At 48.6% G+C, this 20,013-nt stretch overlaps 1 protein-coding gene and 1 pseudogene across 2 annotated transcripts in view; one reads left to right on the top strand and one right to left on the bottom strand.

The window, feature by feature from the left end:
- LOC140406199 (uncharacterized) overlaps window positions 1–20,013 on the bottom strand; it is a 64,419-nt gene that overhangs the window by 43,170 nt on the left and 1,236 nt on the right. Inside the window, exons 1-2 of one of the 2 annotated variants that reach the window (XM_072494341.1) lie at window positions 6,624–6,810; window positions 2,382–3,483 (exon numbers count right to left, since the gene is read on the bottom strand). The exons of the other annotated variant lie outside the window; for it this stretch is intronic. Coding sequence (XP_072350442.1) covers window positions 2,382–3,136 — 755 coding nt within the window. The 5' untranslated portion in view covers window positions 3,137–3,483; window positions 6,624–6,810. Of the gene's footprint in view, window positions 1–2,381; window positions 3,484–6,623; window positions 6,811–20,013 lie in introns of those variants that run through there. 2 annotated transcript variants of the gene reach the window in all.
- On the top strand, window positions 7,253–9,527 carry LOC140406200 (uncharacterized; annotated as a pseudogene).

The following is a 20,013-nucleotide window of genomic DNA, read 5'->3' as shown; positions in this document are numbered from 1 at the left end:
TTTTAATGAAACAAGTTTATTAATGAAACAGAACATGGGTTTTAAAAAAATTAATCAGAAAATGACTTAAGGATCAAAGACAACCAGAGTAAAAGAATAACCAGAATAAAAACATGTTCACAATGTTCCAGACCCAAATGTTTCTCTTCAGCTCTCCTGTACCTTGCTCCCGTGACTCCCCACATTGGACACAGGGGCACTGAACCTTGGGGTCATGTCCCCATCAAGCCTAGTTACTCCACCGTCGAACCCCGATTGGTTGGGGATCCATTTTCCAGTCAGTCCTCCAGCACCTTCCTGTCCCTTTATTAGTGACATACCCGTGACAATTTCCCAACTGGGGTGCAGGTCCCAGCTAAATTCAGTCCTCAGCTCCTTTGCCTGTCACTGATGTGAGCAATAGAGAGACAGAAAGGTTCCAAAAGGCTCAAATGGGAAGTCAAAACTTGTGGATTCGGATCTCTGTGAAGATCAGTAATTAATATTAAAAAAATCAAATTCCCAGTCAACAAATTAAAAGATCACATGACAAGACGTCTTTAGGACTTTTGCTGCAACAAACAAAATAGAAACAACATTAACTAATCACTATTTTTGAAGGAAACCTACACATTAAAGTATAAAATATAACTTTTCCCTTTTACACAATCTAAACTTCCACCCCACATTATTCTCTACTCTACCCCGGAAGTCGAAACTTAATTGTCTCAGAACCAGTCCAAAGTGATTATTCATTCCAGAGGTTTCCGTTCCTTTCTTTTCCCAATCTGCAGGCTTTAACCCCAGAACTGTCAATCACAGCGAATGATTGGCGAGCTACCAGAAAACAGGCATAAATAGGTCATTTTCTGGTTGGCAAGATGTAACGAGTGGAGTGTCACAGGGATCAGTGCTGGGACCTCAACCTTTAAAGTTTATATAAATGACTTGGATGACGGGACTGAAGGTATGATCGTTACATTTCCTAACATTGTGGCCAAAAAGGGAGAGGAGGTGGTGCTGCGCCGTTAACAAGGATGATGTTAGTACGTAAGGGAGGATTCACAGATCAGGAATACAAAATGTGGAAACTGTTTGGGTGGAGCTAAGAAACAGCAGAGGGCAGCAAACATTGGTAAGAATTGTTTATAGACCACCAAACAGTAGTGGTTTTGTGTGCACTGTAAAAGCTTCTATAGGTACGTAAAAAGGAAATATTTAGCGAAGACAAACGTGAGTCCATTACAGGGAGAATCAGTAGAATGTATAGTAGTGTGAATAGAGAAATGGCAGATTATCCACATTTAAAATTTTAATTTTTTTAAAATTTAGAGTACCCAATAATTTTTTACAATTAAGGAGCAATTTAGCGTGGCCAGTCCACCTACCTAGCACATCTTTGGGTTGAGGGGGTGAGACCCACGCAGACACAGGGAGAATGTGCAAACTCCACATGGACAGTGACCTGGGGCCAGGATCGAACCCGGGTCCTCAGCGCCGTAGGCAGCAGGGCTAACCACTGCACCACCTGTATATTACCTCCTATCCCATGTGCTTTCATTTTGCTAACTAACCTCCTGTGGGGTGTTTGTCAAAAACCTTCTGAAAATCCAAGTGTACGACGTCCACAGACTCCCCTTCATCAATTCTGTTAGTAACATCCTCAAAAACTCCAAAAGGTTCGTCAAACAGGATTTCCTATTCCTAACTCCATGTTGACTATTCTGAGTTTGCTCTCATATTCTATTTTCTCTTTATCAATTTTGTGGTCCTCCTTTGCTGAATCTAAACAAGTTCCCAATCCTCAGGCTGACTACACTCTTACCCACTTTCTGAACCTCTTCCTTTGAACTAATGGGAATCTTAAACTTTGCTTGCCACGGTTCCATCGCGTTTCCTGTTGGATTTTTGTTTCTAAAGGAATTTATATTTGATGTAAATATCTAATAATATTTTAAATGCTAGCAATTGTCTATCTATTGTCACACCTTTTATTGTAAGTTCCCAATGTGCCCACAGACAACTTGTCCCTCATACGTTGACAGTTTCCTTCTGTGAGAAACACCCAGATAAATTAAACAAAAGAACCATGTAACCACCATAGCCCATCTTCATGGCAATGTGGCATTGGCTTTGGGGGTTTCCAATCAGGAATGGGAACAAAATATCTTCCGACGTCCAAATACCCTATCACTCTGGTCCTCGTGAAACTTGGAACCAGGTATTCACAACAAAGCTCAAAGAGCATCAGCCCACTGGAGGCAAAGTTGTGAGACCGGCCAGTCCAGCAGAAAGAAACCCTCCGACCCTCCCCATTGACCAACTGACAGAATGACCACAATGCAGTCCTGGATGTAATTAAGAGCAGAAATATTAACAGCAGAATCCAACCCCTTGTTCACTTGTGAACCTGTTGGTGTCTCAGCAGGTGCGATGAAACACAAAATCCCTTCCCACATTGAGAGCAGATGAAAGGCCTCTCCCCAGTGTGAACTCGTTGGTGGCTCCGTAGGTGGGATGGATGAGTGAATCCCTTCCCACACTGAGAGCAGGCGAATGGCTTCTCCCCAGTGTGAACTCGTTGGTGTGTCTGCAGGGTGGATAACCGAGGGAATCCCTTCCCACAGTCAGAGCAGGTGAACGGCCTCTCTCCAGTGTGAACTCGCTGATGTCTCTGCAGGTTGGATAACTGAGAAAATCCCTTCTCACACTGAGAGCAGATGAACGGCCTCTCCCCAGTGTGAACTCGCTGGTGAGAGATCAGTTCTCGAGAGCTTTTGAAGCCAACCCCACAGTCAGAGCATTTAAAGGGTCTCTCATTGGTGTGAGTGACACTGTGTCTCCGCAGGTTAGATAAGTGAGCGAATCCCTTTCCACAAACGGAGCAGGTGAACGGTCTCTCTTCAGTGTGAACTCGCTGGTGGGACATCAGTTCTTGAGAGCTTTTGAAGCCACTCCCACAGTCAGAGCATTTAACGGGTCTCTCATTGCTGTGAGTCAAATTGTGTCTCTGCAGGTGAAATAACTGAGTGAAACCCTTCCCACACACGGAGCAGGTGAATGGCCTCTCCCCAGTGTGACTGTGTTGATGGGTTTCAAGCACAGATGGGAACCTAAATCCCTTCCCACAGTCCCCACATTTCCACCGTTTCTCCATGTTGCTGGTGTCCTTGTGTCTCTCCAGGTTGCACAATCAGTTGAGGCCTCGTCCACACACAGGACACGTGTGCGGTCTCTCCCCACTGTGATTAGGTTCAAGCTGTGTAACTGGTTAAAGTTCTTTCCACAGTCAGTGCTCTGGAACACTCACTCGGGTGTGTGTGTCTCGGTGCTTTTCCAGTCACACTGATGTTTAAAATCTCTTGAAGCCGACAGAACAGACAAACGTTTGTTCTAGATTGAAAGACCAATGATATTCAGAACCCAATGAATTGAGTGACTGTCAGATGTTGATGCAACGTTTGGTTTGAGATGTCTGTCTGTAAATCTTCCTCTTCTAATATCCTGTAAAAGGAGTTTACAAAAAGCATCCCTGTCAGTACAGGATAGAAATTCAGAACAGACAATTTTAGTCTCTATGGAACATTCTTTCCTCTCTCATTCCCCAAATCTGTAAATCTCCATCCCACGCACTCTCCCTCCATTCTCACTCTGCTGTGTCTAATATTCACTCTCCCAATTCTCCTGAAGGTGCTGATTGACAGATCCCTGCTCACTGCTTCCTGTTCTGGACACAGGGACCTGAAAATCTTCATGCAGGCTGCCAGACAGATATGTGTCTATATTCCTGGACTGAAAATGTTTTAATGTATAGGATTGTTCCAATTGGTTAAGATACAGGGGGTTGTGACTGACCATGTCCTTGAACTTGCTGCCCATGAGGGGAGTCAAGCAGAGATGATGAATAATTTCTAACCGAAATTGGATGGGTGCTGCAGGGTTACAGAATGGGACCCACTCGACACTGACAGAATTGCTCGACAGACAGTCGACATCGACACAAAATGTCCAATGGACTCCTCTTCTGTTATAAATCTGACTGGAAATATATAACGTAGCTACAGTACTGGACAAGAATAATTAATGTACTTTATTTCAGAACCATCAGTAATATATCGGAACCATCAGTAATATATCTAACCTGTACCATATAACACATGGTGAGACACAGTGGTTTGCACTACTGCCTCACAGCATGAGGGAGCCGGGTTCAATTCCAGCCTTGGGTGATTGTGTGGAGATTGCACATTCTCCCCGTGTCTGCGTGGATTTCCTCTGGGTGCTCCGGTTTCCTCCCACAGTCCAAAGGTGTGCAGATTAGGTGGGTTAGCCATGCTAAATTGCCCCTTAGTGTCCAATAAGGTTAGCTGTGGATTAGGGGGGGGCTTGGGCCTTGGTAAGGTGCTCTTTTGGAGAGCTGGTGCAGACTCGATGGGCCCAATGGCCTCTTTCTGCACTGTACGGATTCTATGAAGATAAATCTCAGAGAATCAGAGAGTTTACAGCCGAGCACGAGGCCCTTTGGCCCATCATTTCTGCGCCAGCCATCAAGGACCTCTCTATTCCAATCCCACTTTCCACCACTTGGACCATAGCCGTGTGTGCTTTGGCCTATCAAGGGCTCATCTCAATGCTTCTTCAATGTTGTGAGGGTTCCCGCCTCTGCCACACTTTCAGGCAGCAAGTTCCAGATTCCCACCACCCTCTGGGTGAAAATGTTTTTCCTCAAATCCGTTCTGAATCCCCAGCCCCTTACCTTAAATTTATGCCCACTGTTTACTGACCTGCCAACTAAGGGGAAAGCTTTCTTCCGATCTACTCTAGCTATGTCCTTCATAAATTTGTACAATAATAATCTTTATTGTCACAAGTACGCTTATATTAACACTGCAATAAAGTTACTGTGAAAAGCCTCTAGTCGCCACATTCCGGCACCTGTTCGGGTACACGGAGGGAGAATTCAGAATGTCCAAATGACCTAACAGCACGCCTTTTGGGACTTGTGGGAGGAAACCAGAGCACCTGGAGGAAACCCATGCAGACACGGGGAAAAGGTGCAGACTCCACACAGAGAGGGTGGAGGAATCGAACCTGGGACCCTGGCACAGTGAAGCAACAGTGCCGCCCATATCACATATCCCCTCAGCCTCCTCTGCTTCCAGGAAACTCCTAACCAGCCTCTACTCATCGCTGAAACGCCCAGGCAATATGCTGAGGAATCGCCTCTCCATTCTCTCCAGTACAATCACATCCTCCGTCTAGTGTGGCAACCAGAACTGCACTCAGTTCTTGATTAATACGGGGATCAGGGGTCATGGGGAGAAGGCAGGAGAATGGGGATGAGACAATATCAGCCATGATTGAATGGCGGAGCAGACTCGATGAGCTGAGTGGCCTAATTCTGCTCCTATGTCTTATGAATCTCCTCTGCATCTGGGGCTTTTCACAGTAACTTCATTGAAGCCTACTTGTGACAATAGGCGATTATTATATTATTATTATCCTCTCCAGTGCAATCACATCCTTCCTCTAGTGTGGCAATCAGTACTCCAGCTATGGCTTAACAAGTGTACAGTTTTATACAGTTCCATCGTAACCTCCATGCTCTTTTAATTCTATACCTCAGCGAATAGAAGTATCCCATATCCCTTCTTAACCACCTTATCTACCTTCCCTTCTGACTTCAGGGATCTATGACAGGCACATCAAGGTCCCTCTGACCTTATGTACTTCCTAGGGTCCTACCATTCTTTTATATTCCCTTGCCTTTTCATCCTCCCAAAATGCATTGCCTCACACTTTTCAGGGTTAAATTCCATTTGCCACTGTTCTGTCCATCTAACCAGTCCAACTACATTACCCTTTAATCTTTCCTCCTCACTACTTATCATACAACCAATTTTTGTATCATCTGCGAACACACTTGATCTTACCTCCTCCATTCACATCCAGATCATTAATGTACACAACAAAGAGCAAAGGGCCCAGCACTGATCCCTGTGGAACACCACTGGACACGGGCTTCCAGTCACAAAAATAACCTTCAACCATCACCCTCTGCTTTCTATTAGTAAGTCAATTCTGGGTCCAATTTGCCAATTGCTCTGGATCCCATGGGCTCTTGTCTTCTTGACCAGTCTCCCATGTGAGACCTTGTCAAATGCTTCACTGAAGTCCCTGTAGTCTACATGAACTGTACTACCATTAGCTACACACCGAGACAGCTCCTGAAAAAAATCAAGTCAAATTTGTAAGACATGATCTCCCCTTGACAAAACCATACTGACTATCCTTCATTAATCCTTACTCCTCGAAGTGGAGATCAATTCTGGCCCTCAGAATTTTTTCAAAAGTTTCCCTACCACTGAGGTTACGCTCACTGGTCTGTAATGTCCTGTTTTTTTTTTTACTTACTTCACTCCTTGAATAATGGAATCACATTATCTGTCCACCAGCCCTCCGGCACCACTCGTGTGACCAGAGAAGATTTGAAAATTGTCAGAGTCTCTGCAATCTCCTCCCTTGCCTCCCACAGCAGCCTGGGGTACATCTCATCTGGGCCTGAGGTTTTAAACAAGTGACCAATTGAAGGTGAGAATGCGAAAAGAAATGGAAAGGGGGAGAAAAGAAAGTGTTTTACTCACAGATGTTGGGGACAGGAGGAAGGTGCAGTCTGTGTGAAGCTCAATCTTCACTCACAGCCAGAGGAGCAGCAACTTTACTGGGCAGACAGTGGAAGAAGGTCCGTCCAACCATTGAACCAATGGCCGGACTTGATTGTCTGGAGGACCTTCCGGTCCTCCGGGGATGCCATCGGCCAAGCTGACGTAAGGGTGGGCGGGGTTTACAGAACAGCCGCGATGAGCTGCTGTCCAATCCCGGATCAGTGATATTATTCCCAATGGGAGACCTTGCGCTGGGAAGTCTTTGTGACGTCACAATGACGCCGTGCCTGAATCGTCCAATAGCAATTAATCTGCTGCGCGCTGACGTCTCAGGGCTACAGTGCGAAGGCCGGTCACGCGGACCCAGGAACCCCGCCCCCACCGATTGTGTCCCCTCTTCCTGCACCTCCTCGAGACAAGGTTTCCAGGCAGCCGGCCGATATTCCAGCCAGAGTGAAGTCTCTCACTCCACCCCCGGCCTGGGACTGCTCATGTCCAAGGGACGTTGCGCACGGGCAGAGGAGAACCCATCTCTTGAACTTCCTGCTGTGATGTTTACCAATGGGAATATGTTGCCAACCGGAAGGACTCTGGTGCGCCAGCCAATCAAAGCGTGGCCTTTGTGTGAATGAAGATTGAGCTGTACACTGACTAAAACTTCATCCTGTCTCCATCTGTGAGTAAAACACTTTCTCATCTCCCCCTTTCCATTTATTTTCTCATTCTCACCTTCTCACTTGCAGCAACTGAAGGGAAAGGAAGTGAATCCAGGGAGGGTGCAGACCATGGAAAGGTTGGCCCAGGTCTCTCTCTTAAAGATAGGGACATCCTTTGCTCCCACTGCTTGACACATTTATTTGTCTGGCTGGAATGGAGGGAGTGTGTGTGGGATGGAGAATTACAGTTTTGGGGGAAAGAAGAGGGAAAATAATATTTCATAAAAACAGAATTGTCTTTTCTGAATTTCTATCCTGTACTGATAATTAATTTTGGAAACTCCTTTTACAGGATGTTTAAAGAGGAGGATTTACAGACAGAAATCTCAAACCAGACATCATGTCAGCATCTGCCAAAGACATTCAGTTTCACGGGGGCTGAATATCAATGGCCTTTTGAGTCTTGAGAGGGAAATGTTTGTTTTGACTACTTCAAAAGATTTTAATCATCAGTGTGACTGAAAGAGCACCTGAGACACACACCGAAGTGAGTGTTCCAGTTAACTGACTGTGGAAATAACTTTGCACAGCCTGAAAAAAAATCACACCATTCATAGCAGGGAGAGACCGTCCGTGTTCTGTGTGTGTGAGCCAAGCCGTCAACTGATTGCCAAACCTGGCGAGTCACGTAAACACCTGCCGAATGGAGAAACCATGGAAATGTGGGGACTGTGAGAAGGGATACAAAGCCCCATCTGAGCTGGAAATTCATCGATGCAGCCAGACTGGGGAGAGGCTATTCATCTGTCCTGAGTGTGGGATGGGATTCGCTCGGTTATTTAACCTTCAGTTATACCAGCGAACTCACACCCGGGAGAGGCCGTTCAGCTGCTCTGAGTGTGGGAAAGGATTCACCAAGTCATCCAACCTGAAGTTACACCAGAGAGTTTACACTGGAGAGAGGCTGTACACCTGCTCTCGGTTTGTGAAGGGATTCATTGATTCATCCACTCTACAGAAACATCAGCGAATTCACACCAGGGAAAAGCCGTTCTCCTGCTCTGAGTGTGGGAAGGGATTCACTCAGTCATCCCACCTGCAGACACATCAGCGAATTCACAATGGGGAGCGGCCTTTTACTTGCTCTGCGTGTGGGAAGGGATTCACTCAGTTATCCAACCTGCTGTCACACCAGCGGGTTCACAGTGGGGCGAGGCCTTTCACATGCTCCATGTGTGGGAAAGGATTCATTGATTCATCCACTCTTCAGAGACACCAGAGAGTTCACACTGGAGAGAGGCCATACACCTGCTCTCGGTGTGTGAAGGGATTCATTGATTCATCCACTCTACAGAAACATCAGCGAATTCACACCAGGGAAAAGCTGTTCTCCTGCTCTGAGTGTGGGAAGGGATTCGCTCAGTCATACCACCTGCAGACACACCAGCGAATTCACACTGGGGAGCGGCCTTTTACGCCCCGCGTGTGGGAAGGGATTCGCTCAGTCATCCCACCTGCAGATACACCAGCGAGTTCACAGTGGAGAGAGGCCGTTCACCTGTTCTGTGTGTGGGATTTATTTGTTCATCCGAGCTGCTGAGACACCAGGACAGTCACACTGATTAGAGACATTTTCGATGCTCTGACTGTGGTGTTAATTGTATCTGTTGGGTTTCAGTATCCACAGTATTGATTGGATGGTTACTTGAGCAAATATAAAGAGCCATTCTTCATGCCCGGTGGGCACTGCGGGGGTTGGGCTGCATCATTGACTCACAAGATAACATTTTAGTTTCAAGTTTTATAACTTTGGTAATTTGTTTTGTTTCACTGCCCAGTCAATGTTAATGTTTGTTTTAAAGGAGCAGAAAGAGACACTGACTGACATCAGGTGGTGACAGGTGGTGTATAAATGGAACATTTCACTCTGTGAACAAATCCACACCAAATAGAGATTTAGTCCACCCTAAGACTGGATTATTAATGGAGGTTTGAGCCCACACCAAACTGAAAGGTGAAGAAAAATACGCCACCACTTATAAAGGGGGAGATCAGGAATCAAAACCTCCATTCTGTTTACAGACCAGTAGAGAGAGGAGAAATCAGGGCTGTTTAAATTAATTCCCCTCCTTTCTGTAACAAGAAACACTTACAGACATGGAGTGGAGTGGGGTCAGGAGGTATCTACCTGTAATGTTTAACTCTGTGAATAAATCTATACCAAGTACAGATTGGCTCCAGTTTCTTCCTTCACCATGAAGCTCTCAGGATTATAACATGGGAACACAGAATGCCTGCCGGATGGTGAAGGTTGGAAAATAACATTTCAGACAGAATCTTACAATCCCAGTAGTTTTTGTGAGAAATAACTGAAGCAAGTGGAAATTGTCAGGGTCTGATTACCCGCTGCTGTTCTCGGAGTCTGAGCCATACGACCAGTGGAAGAATGAAGTGGAGATGTGGACAGGGGTTACGTCCCCACCAAGGAGGAAACAAGGTCTGGCCTCGGCATCCTCACTTCCTAACAAAAGGAAAATCAGAAGCAAAGTATCCTGGGAGCTGGGCTCCCGTCGGTTGGATCCTGATTAAAGTTTGGATTTTCCATGAGGGTTTTGTTGATGAGGTTTACAAGAAAGATGATCTGTTGGATGTCTATGACGCACAGTTGGACTTGGACAGATTGTGAAGGAGGGTGAAAGCATCTTTTGCAGATCCAGATATCACAACCAAAGACAGAATTAATAGGTGAATGAACCCCAGGAATGACTGGGGAACAATTAACAGGAGTTTCAGGTCCGACTGAAAATATCATTATGAGATGAACTGCCCAAATTGGAAAACCAGGGTCATCAAAGCGACACATGGCAGAGTGAATTCTGAGGCTGAAGGTGATGATGATCAATCTGAAGGCATTGTCTTCATCACAAGGAGCTTTGGTCCAGTATTTTATTTAGCAAATGCAAAGTCCCCAAGCCAAGCAGTTTCTTCCGGTCCTGCTGTAGTGCGAATAGGCCTCCACTGAGTCTGTGGATTGGACCATCTTGTATGATGTGTGCATAGGGGGCTGGTACTAATGCCCCATCTGTGGAGGTTGGTCAAGCAGGGGCCCTGGCTGGTTCTGAACCTGTTAAGTGTGGACACTCTTTCCTGGGAAGGTTGAAAGCAGGCAGCTGTTGGGTTGGGTTTGAGACCAGGTACTTGTTTGTCAAGTCCAATGATTCCCATTAATTTGCCCAGGTGGAATTTGCGTTGACATCCCGTGTGGGAGGATTTTTCCAGATTGGCCTTCTTGATGGGAGACATACTTTGGGTGGGCTGAATACATAGAAACATAGAGAGAAAATAGAAGCAGGAGGAGGCCATTCAGCCCTTCGAGCCTGCTCCACCATTCATTATGATCATGGCTGATCATCAAGTTCAATAAGGGCAAGACTTCTGGTGGTGGCGAACGCACATCAGGTGGCTCTCCACCCAAACAAACCCAACAGAGGCTATTTATCGGGAATTCCGGTTTAAGAAGCCGGAGAACTGAACACCCTACTCTCCTCCCCCCCCCCCCCCCCCCCCCACACACACACACACACACGCGGGGGGGCGGGGGGGACTAATGGAGAATGGTGCTGAAAAGGGAGCTAAAAGCCATGAAGGAGGCGATCAGGACGGAGTTCCACACGATGATGAAGGAGGTGATGTCGGAGGCGACAAACACAATGCAGCGAACCATCGAAGGCCTGGGAAGGAAGGTGGAGGCCCAGGGGAAAACAATCCTGGAGTTGGAGAAAGCTCCCTCGGATCAGAGCAACAGGATTGGAGCTCTGGAAACTGAGGTGAGAAGGTTGGTGACAGCCCAAGGGAGCCTAAGAGGGAAAGTGGAGGACCAGGAAAACAGGTCCAGACGGCAGAACGTCAGAATAGTGGGTCTGCCAGAGAGGACAGAGGGTAGGTTAGGTGGGGTTACGGGGATAGGTTGGAGGTGTGGGCTTAAGTGGGGTGCTCTTTCCAAGGGCCGGTGCAGACTCGATGGGCCAAATGGCCTCCTTCTGCACTATAAATTCTATGATTTTATGAATAACCTGAGCCTTCCCTCCATCGCCACTGATCCCTTTAGTCCCAAGAGCTGTCTAATTCCTTCTGGAAATTACACAACGTTTTGGCCTCAACTATTTTCTGTGATAGTGAATTGCAAAGATTCACTACTCTCTGGGTGAAGAAATTTCCTCTCACCTCAGCCCTAAAAGGTTTACTACCCATTTTCCTCCAATTATGACCCCCAGTTCTGGACTCCCCCACCATCGAGAATATTCTTTCTGAATCTACCCTGTCTAATCCTGTTAGAAGTTTGTAGGTCAGGCTGGTTTCTATTGATGTGATCCGATCAGTATGGTCGGAGAGGCTGTTACGATCCGATCAGAATGGTCGGAGAGGTTGTTACGATCCAGGCAGTATGGTCGGAGAGGTTGTTACGATCCGAACAGTATGGTCGGAGAGGCTGTACGATCCGGTCAGTATGGTCGGAGAGGCTGTTACGATCCGATTTGTATGGTCGGAGAGGTTGTTACAATCCAGTCAGTATGGTCGGAGAGGTTGTTACGATCCAGGCAGTATGGTCGGAGAGGTTGTTACGATCCGAACAGTATGGTCGGAGAGGCTGTACGATCCGGTCAGTATGGTCGGAGAGGCTGTTACGATCCGATTTGTATGGTCGGAGAGGCTGTTATGATCTGGTCAGTATGGTCGGAGAGGCTGTTCCCAGCTTTTCTCGGTGGCACCACGTGTTTCCAGGATTTTACTCAGATTTTCCCATTTTGCAGAGCTATGAGCCGGGGCCTCCTCGACCGATTTCTTTAATTCCACCGCCAAGCTTTGGTGATGTTTCTCTAATCCGGCCACCACAATGCGGTCGACGTTGCCGATGGCTGACGATATAGTCGGCAGGGGAGAGGGAGAGCCCGCCCTTGCCACCTTGTTACTTGCCGAGCCCTGAGACACCTCAGAATCTGAAGAGTAATCGCACCTTTCTTGTTTTTTTCCCTCCCTGGGCATTTTCAGTGGGTTTGTATCTTCACCAATCAGGTTGTTGGGTTTGGAAGTTCCCGTAAGTGTCTGTTGTACCTGAACATCTATATTTAGAACTTGAGTCCCCCTCTCCTAAATACGTCACTGAAGTCCCCCAGACTCACATTTCTGTCCTCGGCCTGCTGCAATGTTCCGGAGAAGCCCAACACAAGCTGGACCAACAGCCCCTCATCTTCTCATGAGGCACTTTACAGCCTTCTCAACTCAACACTGAGTTCAGCAACTTCACACCCTGAACTCTCTCCTCCATTTTGATTTGTTTTTTTGCCGAGTTCCAGTCTGCATCTTGTTTTCATGTTTTTTGCTTCCAGACAGAGTTGTCCTTTATTCTGCCATTAACACTTACTCTGGACCAATGCTTTGTTTCTTTAGTACAACCATTATCTCTCCCTTTGCCTTTTGTTCCAGGATATTTTTGACATTTAATCTCACCCACACTCTAACCAATCCCTGACTGATGGATCTGTGTGTCTATTCGGAATCCTGGATATCCGTTATCCCTTCTCAGTTCCCAAATAACAGAGGTCAAGTCTGTGCTTTTTGGCAAAGTCCACTTGGACTTTATTTGTCAGCTTGTGCCACTGGTAAACATGTTTTCAATACAAAATTTAGAAAGTTTTCAACTAGCCCTGCAGCAAGCTAGTCAGATTGATTGTCTTTAGCGAATACAGTAGTGAGTTTTCATTCAATTACAGATCGTAGTAATTCTTCAAATCATAATACACAGGATGAAATAACTAAGTAATTTAAGCAAAATAAAGACGGTGATTGGTAAAAGCAAGCAGCAAAGGAAATAGGTTTCAGAAATATAGATGGGGTGATCCCAGGATGCGTTTTTCCATCCCGGTTTGTGATTTTTAAGGATATTGTTATCTTAATGTCTCACCTTTTTTCTTCTGATTGGCTTTAACTAATTTATAATTACTTGATTGGCTTTAACTAATTTATAATTACTCAATTCGGCCAAAATGCCTGTCCCTCAATTTAAGAGATATTGTATTTAATTGCACTGGTGCAAATTTTCCATTCCATTGCTTGCCAAGTTTCCAAATTATCCACACCTGCATCTAACATTAATTGAAAAACACAGTTTTGATTAAGACATTATCACTCTAGACTGGCTGTTACCACAGAAACTGGACTACTCGTTCTTAGGATAGCAGCACCAGTTCTTACGATACAATGGGGCCTTTTAGCTAGTTGACATCACTGACCTTGCAGATGTGAAACCTAAGAAATTAAAGTGTATGATCTGGATTAACCCTTAGTGGATTCCCAGCTATTGTTGCACTCAAGTAATGCTGAAATGATATGAAATGAAAATCGCTTATTGTCACTGGTAGGCTTCAAATGAAGTTACTGTGAAAAGCCCCTAGTCGCCACATTCCGGCGCCTGTTCGGGGAGGCTGTTATGGGAATTGAACCGTGCTGCTGGCCTGCCTTGGTCTGCTTTAAAAGCCAGCTATTTAGCCCTGTGCTAAACCAGCCCTTAATATGCTTAATATGATTATAGTTAATTATTCCTAATGAGTTCTCATTTAACCTTTTTACCTCTATCATCTTCCCTTACTCTCATGGTTATAGCTGACTAGAAAAGTCACTGACTTTCCCTTTTGTTCTACCTGACCCTCCACCTTTCTCACCAGCATCAAATCCATCACATTTCTCCCCCTCTTTAGTTCTGAGGTAGAGTTACATTGGACGTGAAACGTTAACTCTGTTTCTCTCTCACAGATGCTGCCAGACCTGCTGCGTTTTTCCAGTTCTTTCTGTATTTATTTTAGACCTGTCTGTAGGGGGGACAAAGACTATTTCCAATCCAGTAATAAATTAAATGTCTTTCTTCAGCTTTTGTGGATCATTTCAGTGGATATGTTCTCTCCCAGGCTCAAAGAGTATCAGCCCAGTGGAAGCAAACCCAGTGAAATGGGCCAGTCCAGCAGAAAGAAACCCTCCAACTTCACTCACTGTCAGAATGAACATGGTTCAGTCCTGGATGTGATAAACAGCAGCAATAACAGCAGAATCCAAACCCTGTCATCACTTGTGAATTCCCTGGTGTTTCAACAGATAGGATGACCGAGTGAATCTCTTCCCACACACAGAGCAGGTGAATGGCCTCTCCCCAGTGTGAACTCGTTGGTGTCTCAGCAGCTGTGATGAAACACAGAATCCCTTCCCACACTCTGAGCAGGTGAACGGCTTCTCCCCGAAGTGAACTCGCTGGTGTGCCCGCAGGTTGGACGAATTTCCAAATTCCTTCCCACACTGAGTGCAGGTGAACGGCTTCTCCCCAGTGTGAATTCGTTGGTGTTTCCGCAGGCTGGATAACTGAGTGAATCCCTTCCCACACTGAGGGCAGGTGGATGGCTTCTCCCCAGTGTGAATTTGCTGATGTGACTTCAGGTTGGATAACTGAACAAATCCCTTTCCACACATAGAGCAGGTGAACGGCCTCTCCCCAGTGTGAATGCGTCGATGAGCTTCGAGCCTTGATGGGAAACTGTATCCCTTCCCACAATCCCCACATTTCCACGGTTTCTCCATATTTTGGGTGTCCTCGTGTCTCTCGGGTTGGACTGTTGAAGCCTCGTCCACACACAGAACACGTGTAGGGTCTCCCCGCTGTGAGTGGTGTGATGTTTTTTCAGACTGTTTAACTGGTTAAAGTTCTTTCCACAGTCCGTTCTCTGGAACACTCTCACTCGGGTGTGTGTGTCTCGGTGCTTTTCCAGTCACACTGATGTTTAAAATCTTTGAAGCTGACAGATCGGGCAAACATTTCTCCTTCTAGATTCAAAGGCCGATGATATTCAGGTCCCAAGGAATCGAGTGACAGTGACAGATCCCAGATGTGACATTTGCGACTTCTGTCTATAATTCCTCCACTTCTAATCTCCTGAAAAGGAATCGTCACTGTCAGTACAGGATAGAAATTCATAAACAGACAATTCTAGTTTCTCTGGAACATTCTTTCCCCTCTCATTCTCCAAAAGCTGTAATTCTCCATCCCACACACTCTCCCTCCATTCTCACTCTGCTGTATCTAATATTCACCCTCCCAATTCTCCTGAAGGTGCTGATTCAGGCAGATTGACAGATCCCTGCTCACTGCTTCCTGTCCTGGACACAGAGATCATAACAAACAGGAGCTGCAGTCGGCCATTCGGCCCATCGAGCCTGCTCAACCATTCAATGAGCTCATTGACCGATCTACCTCAGCACCATTTTCCACACTATCCCCCATATCCCTCGATATCTTCAATACCGAGAAACCTATCAATCTCTGTCCTGAAAATACTTGATGACTGAGGCTCCACAGCCCTCTGGGGTAGAGAATTACGGCAGCATGGTAGCACAGTGGTTAGTACTGCTGCCTCACAATGCCAGGGTCCCGTGTTCAATTCCAGCCTTGGGTCAATGTCTGTGTGGAGTTTGTACGTTCTCCCCGTGTCTGCGTGGGTTTCCTCCGGGTGCTCTGGGTTCTCCTAGATGTACGGGGTGAGTGAATTGGCTGTGCTAAATTGCCCCTTCGTGTCCAGATTAGATTATGGGGTTGCAGGGATAGGGTGGAATATGGACCCGTGCAGGCTCGATGGTCCGAATGGCCTCCTACTGCACTGTAGGGATTCTAAGAATTCCAAAGCAGCACCACATCATCGAGTGAAGAAATCCCTCCTCATCTCAGCTTTCTCTCCATTTTCCTGCCGGTTCCCCACAATCCTCTATCATCTCGTCAATCGGAAATCGGTCGTGAAGCGGGCGCGGGAATAGCTGCTTTTCCGCAGGTTCTGGTGCTACTCGCCGAGAATCCGTCATTTATCCCGATTGCCCAGCACTCATCTACCTCATCTTGATTTAATATTTGTTGCCATGTCGGGCAGCACGGTAGCATTGTGGATAGCACAATTGCTTCAAAGCTCCAGGGTCCCAGGTTTGATTCCGGGTTGGGTCACTGTCTGTGCGGAGTCTGCACATCATCCCTGTGTGTGCGTGGGTTTCCTCCGGTTTCCTCCCACAGTCCAAAGATGTGCAGGTTAGGTGGATTGGCCACGATAAATTGCCCTTATTGTTCAAAATTGCCCTTAGTGTTGGCTGGGGTTACTGGGTTATGGGGATAGGGTGGAGGTGTTGACCTTGGGTAGGGTGCTCTTTCCAAGAGCCGGTGCAGACCCGATGGGCCGAATGGCCTCCTTCTGCACTGTAAATTCTATGATGTCCCTCGAGCGCTTCGGATTAGGTTTGGTAAGATTATGCTGAAAAACATCAAGAAATCCGTTGATAAAAGAGTGCAGGCGGATTCAGCGGGGCTGGAGCCGCCTTTTCAACATGGCGGCCTGACCATCAGGAGGTCTCTCGACCCCGCGCTCTCCGGGACTCTCTCGGAGGTGGTGAAGATTATGACTGACGACATTCTCCGTGTTATTGACCAGAGGCTGTGTGTGCTGACTCAATATCTGTGAGCTCGTGAGGCCGAGCTGTAAAACACCATGAAGAGGCTCGATGATCCTGAGGAGAGAATCCTGAATGTTGAGCAAGATGCCTCCTTGGCGAAGGCAACAATTCAATCCTTGGAAAACCGGCCGAGTGACGTGGGGGTCTCCTGGAGAACAGAGGGTCAGAGAAAGGACATCCGAGTCGTTGGCCTGTCAGAAGGTGTGGAGGGTGAGGCTCCCATTGGGTTCTTCGAGGACCGGTTGCCACGTTTTCTCACGCTGGATGTGAAGCCTGGGCGTTTCAAATTAGAAAGGGCACATCATGGACTTCCAGTAGCAGCCACGGAGTGAGTGGGCGCACACAGGGCGGCTCAGCCACGGAGCGAGTGGGCGCACACAGGGCGGCTCAGCCACGGAGTGAGTGGGCGCACACAGGGCGGCTCAGCCACGGAGTGAGTGGGCGCACACAGGGCGGCTCAGCCACGGAGTGAGTGGGCGCACACAGGGCGGCTCAGCCACGGAGTGAGTGGGCGCACACAGGGCGGCTCAGCCACGGAGTGAGAGGGCGCACACAGGGCGGCTCAGCCACAGAGTGAGTGGGCGCACACAGGGCGGCTCAGCCACTGAGTGAGTGGGCGCACACAGGGCGGCTCAGCCACTGAGTGAGTGGCCGCACACAGGGCGGCTCAGCCACGGAGTGAGTGGGCGCTCACAGGGCGGCTCAGCCACAGAGTGAGTGGGCGCACACAGGGCGGCTCAGCCACGGAGTGAGTGGGCGCACACAGGGCGGCTCAGCCACGGAGTGAGTGGGCGCACACAGGGCGGCTCAGCCACCGAGTGAGTGGGCGCACACAGGGCGGCTCAGCCACCGAGTGAGTGGGCGCACACAGGGCGGCTCAGCCACGGAGCGAGTGGGCGCACACAGGGCGGCTCAGCCACGGAGTGAGTGGGCGCACACAGGGCGGCTCAGCCACGGAGTGAGTGGGCGCACACAGGGCGGCTCAGCCACGGAGTGAGTGGGCGCACACAGGGCGGCTCAGCCATGGAGTGAGTGGGCGCACACAGGGCAGCTCAGCCATGGAGTGAGTGGGCGCACACAGGGCGGCTCAGCCACGGAGCGAGTGGCCGCACACAGGGCGGCTCAGCCATGGAGTGAGTGGGCGCACACAGGGCGGCTCAGCCACGGAGCGAGTGGGCGCACACAGGGCGGCTCAGCCACAGAGTGAGTGGGCGCACACAGGGCGGTTCCTGCTCGAAGGTGTTGGTTTTGTCCCTTTTTGCCTGAGTTCCGGGTACATTCAGTGGTAATGTGGAGCGAGAGTGCAGGGCAAGAGGTTCTCCCCTGGATGGGCATGTTTATGGGCTATCAGACCCGGCTGAAGACAGGTAAAGAGCTGGTGAAAGAGTTGGGGAGACTCTTGGCGCTGTTCCAATTACAAAGGAGGGGGTGGGGGGGTGGGGGGGGGAGGGGAGGGGGGGGGGGGTCATTGACAACGGGAAAACTGCAGATGGAGCAACTGATGGGCTTCATTAAAGAGGAGATTGGGCAGCAGAGGGAATGCAGAGCGACTGGTCGAGGCGATTGAGGGGGCAGTGGCACCACTTCGCGGGACCCTGGAACGGTGAGAAAGTACCTCGAGATGCAGGGGGTGATGATCCGGGAAGTGGAGACCGATCAGAGTGACCGTATTGTGCTGTTGGAGGTGGAGGTGGCGATCCCGAGGGAGTTGTGTAAGTCACTGCTGCCGAGGGCGGAGGAGCAGGAGAACAGGTCCAGGTGGCAAAATCTGTGGATTGTGGGTCTGTCAGAGGGAGTGGAGGGAATGAGTGCTACGAACTAGGTCGCCAGGATGCTGGCATCATTGGTGGAGGAGAAGGTGTTGGACAAGGCCCCAGAGGTGGATCAGGCCCATTGGTCCCTGAGACAGAAGCTGAGAGTGGGGGAGCGGCCGTGGGCAGTGATCGTGCGGATGTAGAAGTTCCAGGACAAAGAAAAGATCCTGCGGTGGGCCAGGGCACGGCAGGACTGTGAATGGGAGGCAAACCGAATCAGGATATATCAGGACATTGGAGGGGAGCTGGCCAGGAGGCGGGCGGGGTTCAACAAGGCCAAGGCAGTGCTGTACCCGATTCGGGGTGCTGTACCCGGCCAGACTTTGGGTGACCTGTGGGAACCGGGAATATTATTTTGGGCCGCCGGAGGAGGTAAATGACTTTATCAAGGAACATAAGCTGGGGGAGAGCTGAAAGGTGACTCTTGAGTGGAGGAGTTCTGTCCGTGAAAGTTGGAAGTGGAGCGATTACCCCCCCCCCCCGACTTTTGTTGTGTTTTGGGTATTTTTTCTGGACGTGTTGGTATTTTCAGTCTTTACTGTAGTCCGGTGCTTGTTGCACATGGTCACGTTTCTACGAAAGGTCAATGCAGGTTGTATGGAGGCTGGGCTTGGGGCCTTCGGATGGGAGTTGCCATGTTAGCAGGTAATGCCAGTGAACGGAAGTGTAGTGAGGCAGGGGGGGGTGGTGGTGGGGGCACGGCGACGTGGGAGGTATGGAGGATGGGTTTGGTCATGGGCAGGGTGGGGGGGCCATCTTGGGTGGGCCCGGTTCAATGTGGGGATGGGGGAGGGGGTGGTAACCCAATGGTGATGTTGGCGGACACTAGAGGGGGGTGGAGGCGTAAGCCTTTGGTGAGAATCGTGACAGGGAACGTCCACCGACTACATGGGTGAGTCAAGATGTCCTGTATGTTTCCACACCTGAAGAGTTTGGGAGCGGATGTGATTTTCTTGCAGAAGATGCAACTCAGGGTGAAATGTCAGTTGAAAATGAAAATCGCTTATTGTCACAAGTAGGCGTCAAATAAAGTTACTGAGAAAAGCCCCTAGTCGCCACATTCCGGCGCCTGTTCGGGGAGGCTGGTACGGGAATTGAACCGTGCTGCTGGCCTGCCTTGGTCTTCTTTAAAAGCCAGCGATTTAGCCCAGTGTGCTAAACCAGCCCCATGAGACTGAGGAAGGGATGAATGGGTCAATGGGTCTCACTTGATTGGAAGTCAAGGGGGTGGCCATTTTGTTGAGCAAGAGAACAGGGTTTACGGGGGCCAGAGAGGTGTTGGACCTGGGAGGTTTGTGATAATGAGTGGGGCGTGAGAGGGGACGGCGGTGGTGTTGGTGTCTGCGCCCAATTGGGATGATATTGGTT

Source organism: Scyliorhinus torazame, unplaced genomic scaffold, assembly GCF_047496885.1.
Source record: "Scyliorhinus torazame isolate Kashiwa2021f unplaced genomic scaffold, sScyTor2.1 scaffold_359, whole genome shotgun sequence".
Taxonomy (NCBI): domain Eukaryota; kingdom Metazoa; phylum Chordata; class Chondrichthyes; order Carcharhiniformes; family Scyliorhinidae; genus Scyliorhinus; species Scyliorhinus torazame.
Note: the sequence above shows the minus strand (reverse complement) of the source record. Positions and strands in the feature narration are given on the sequence as shown.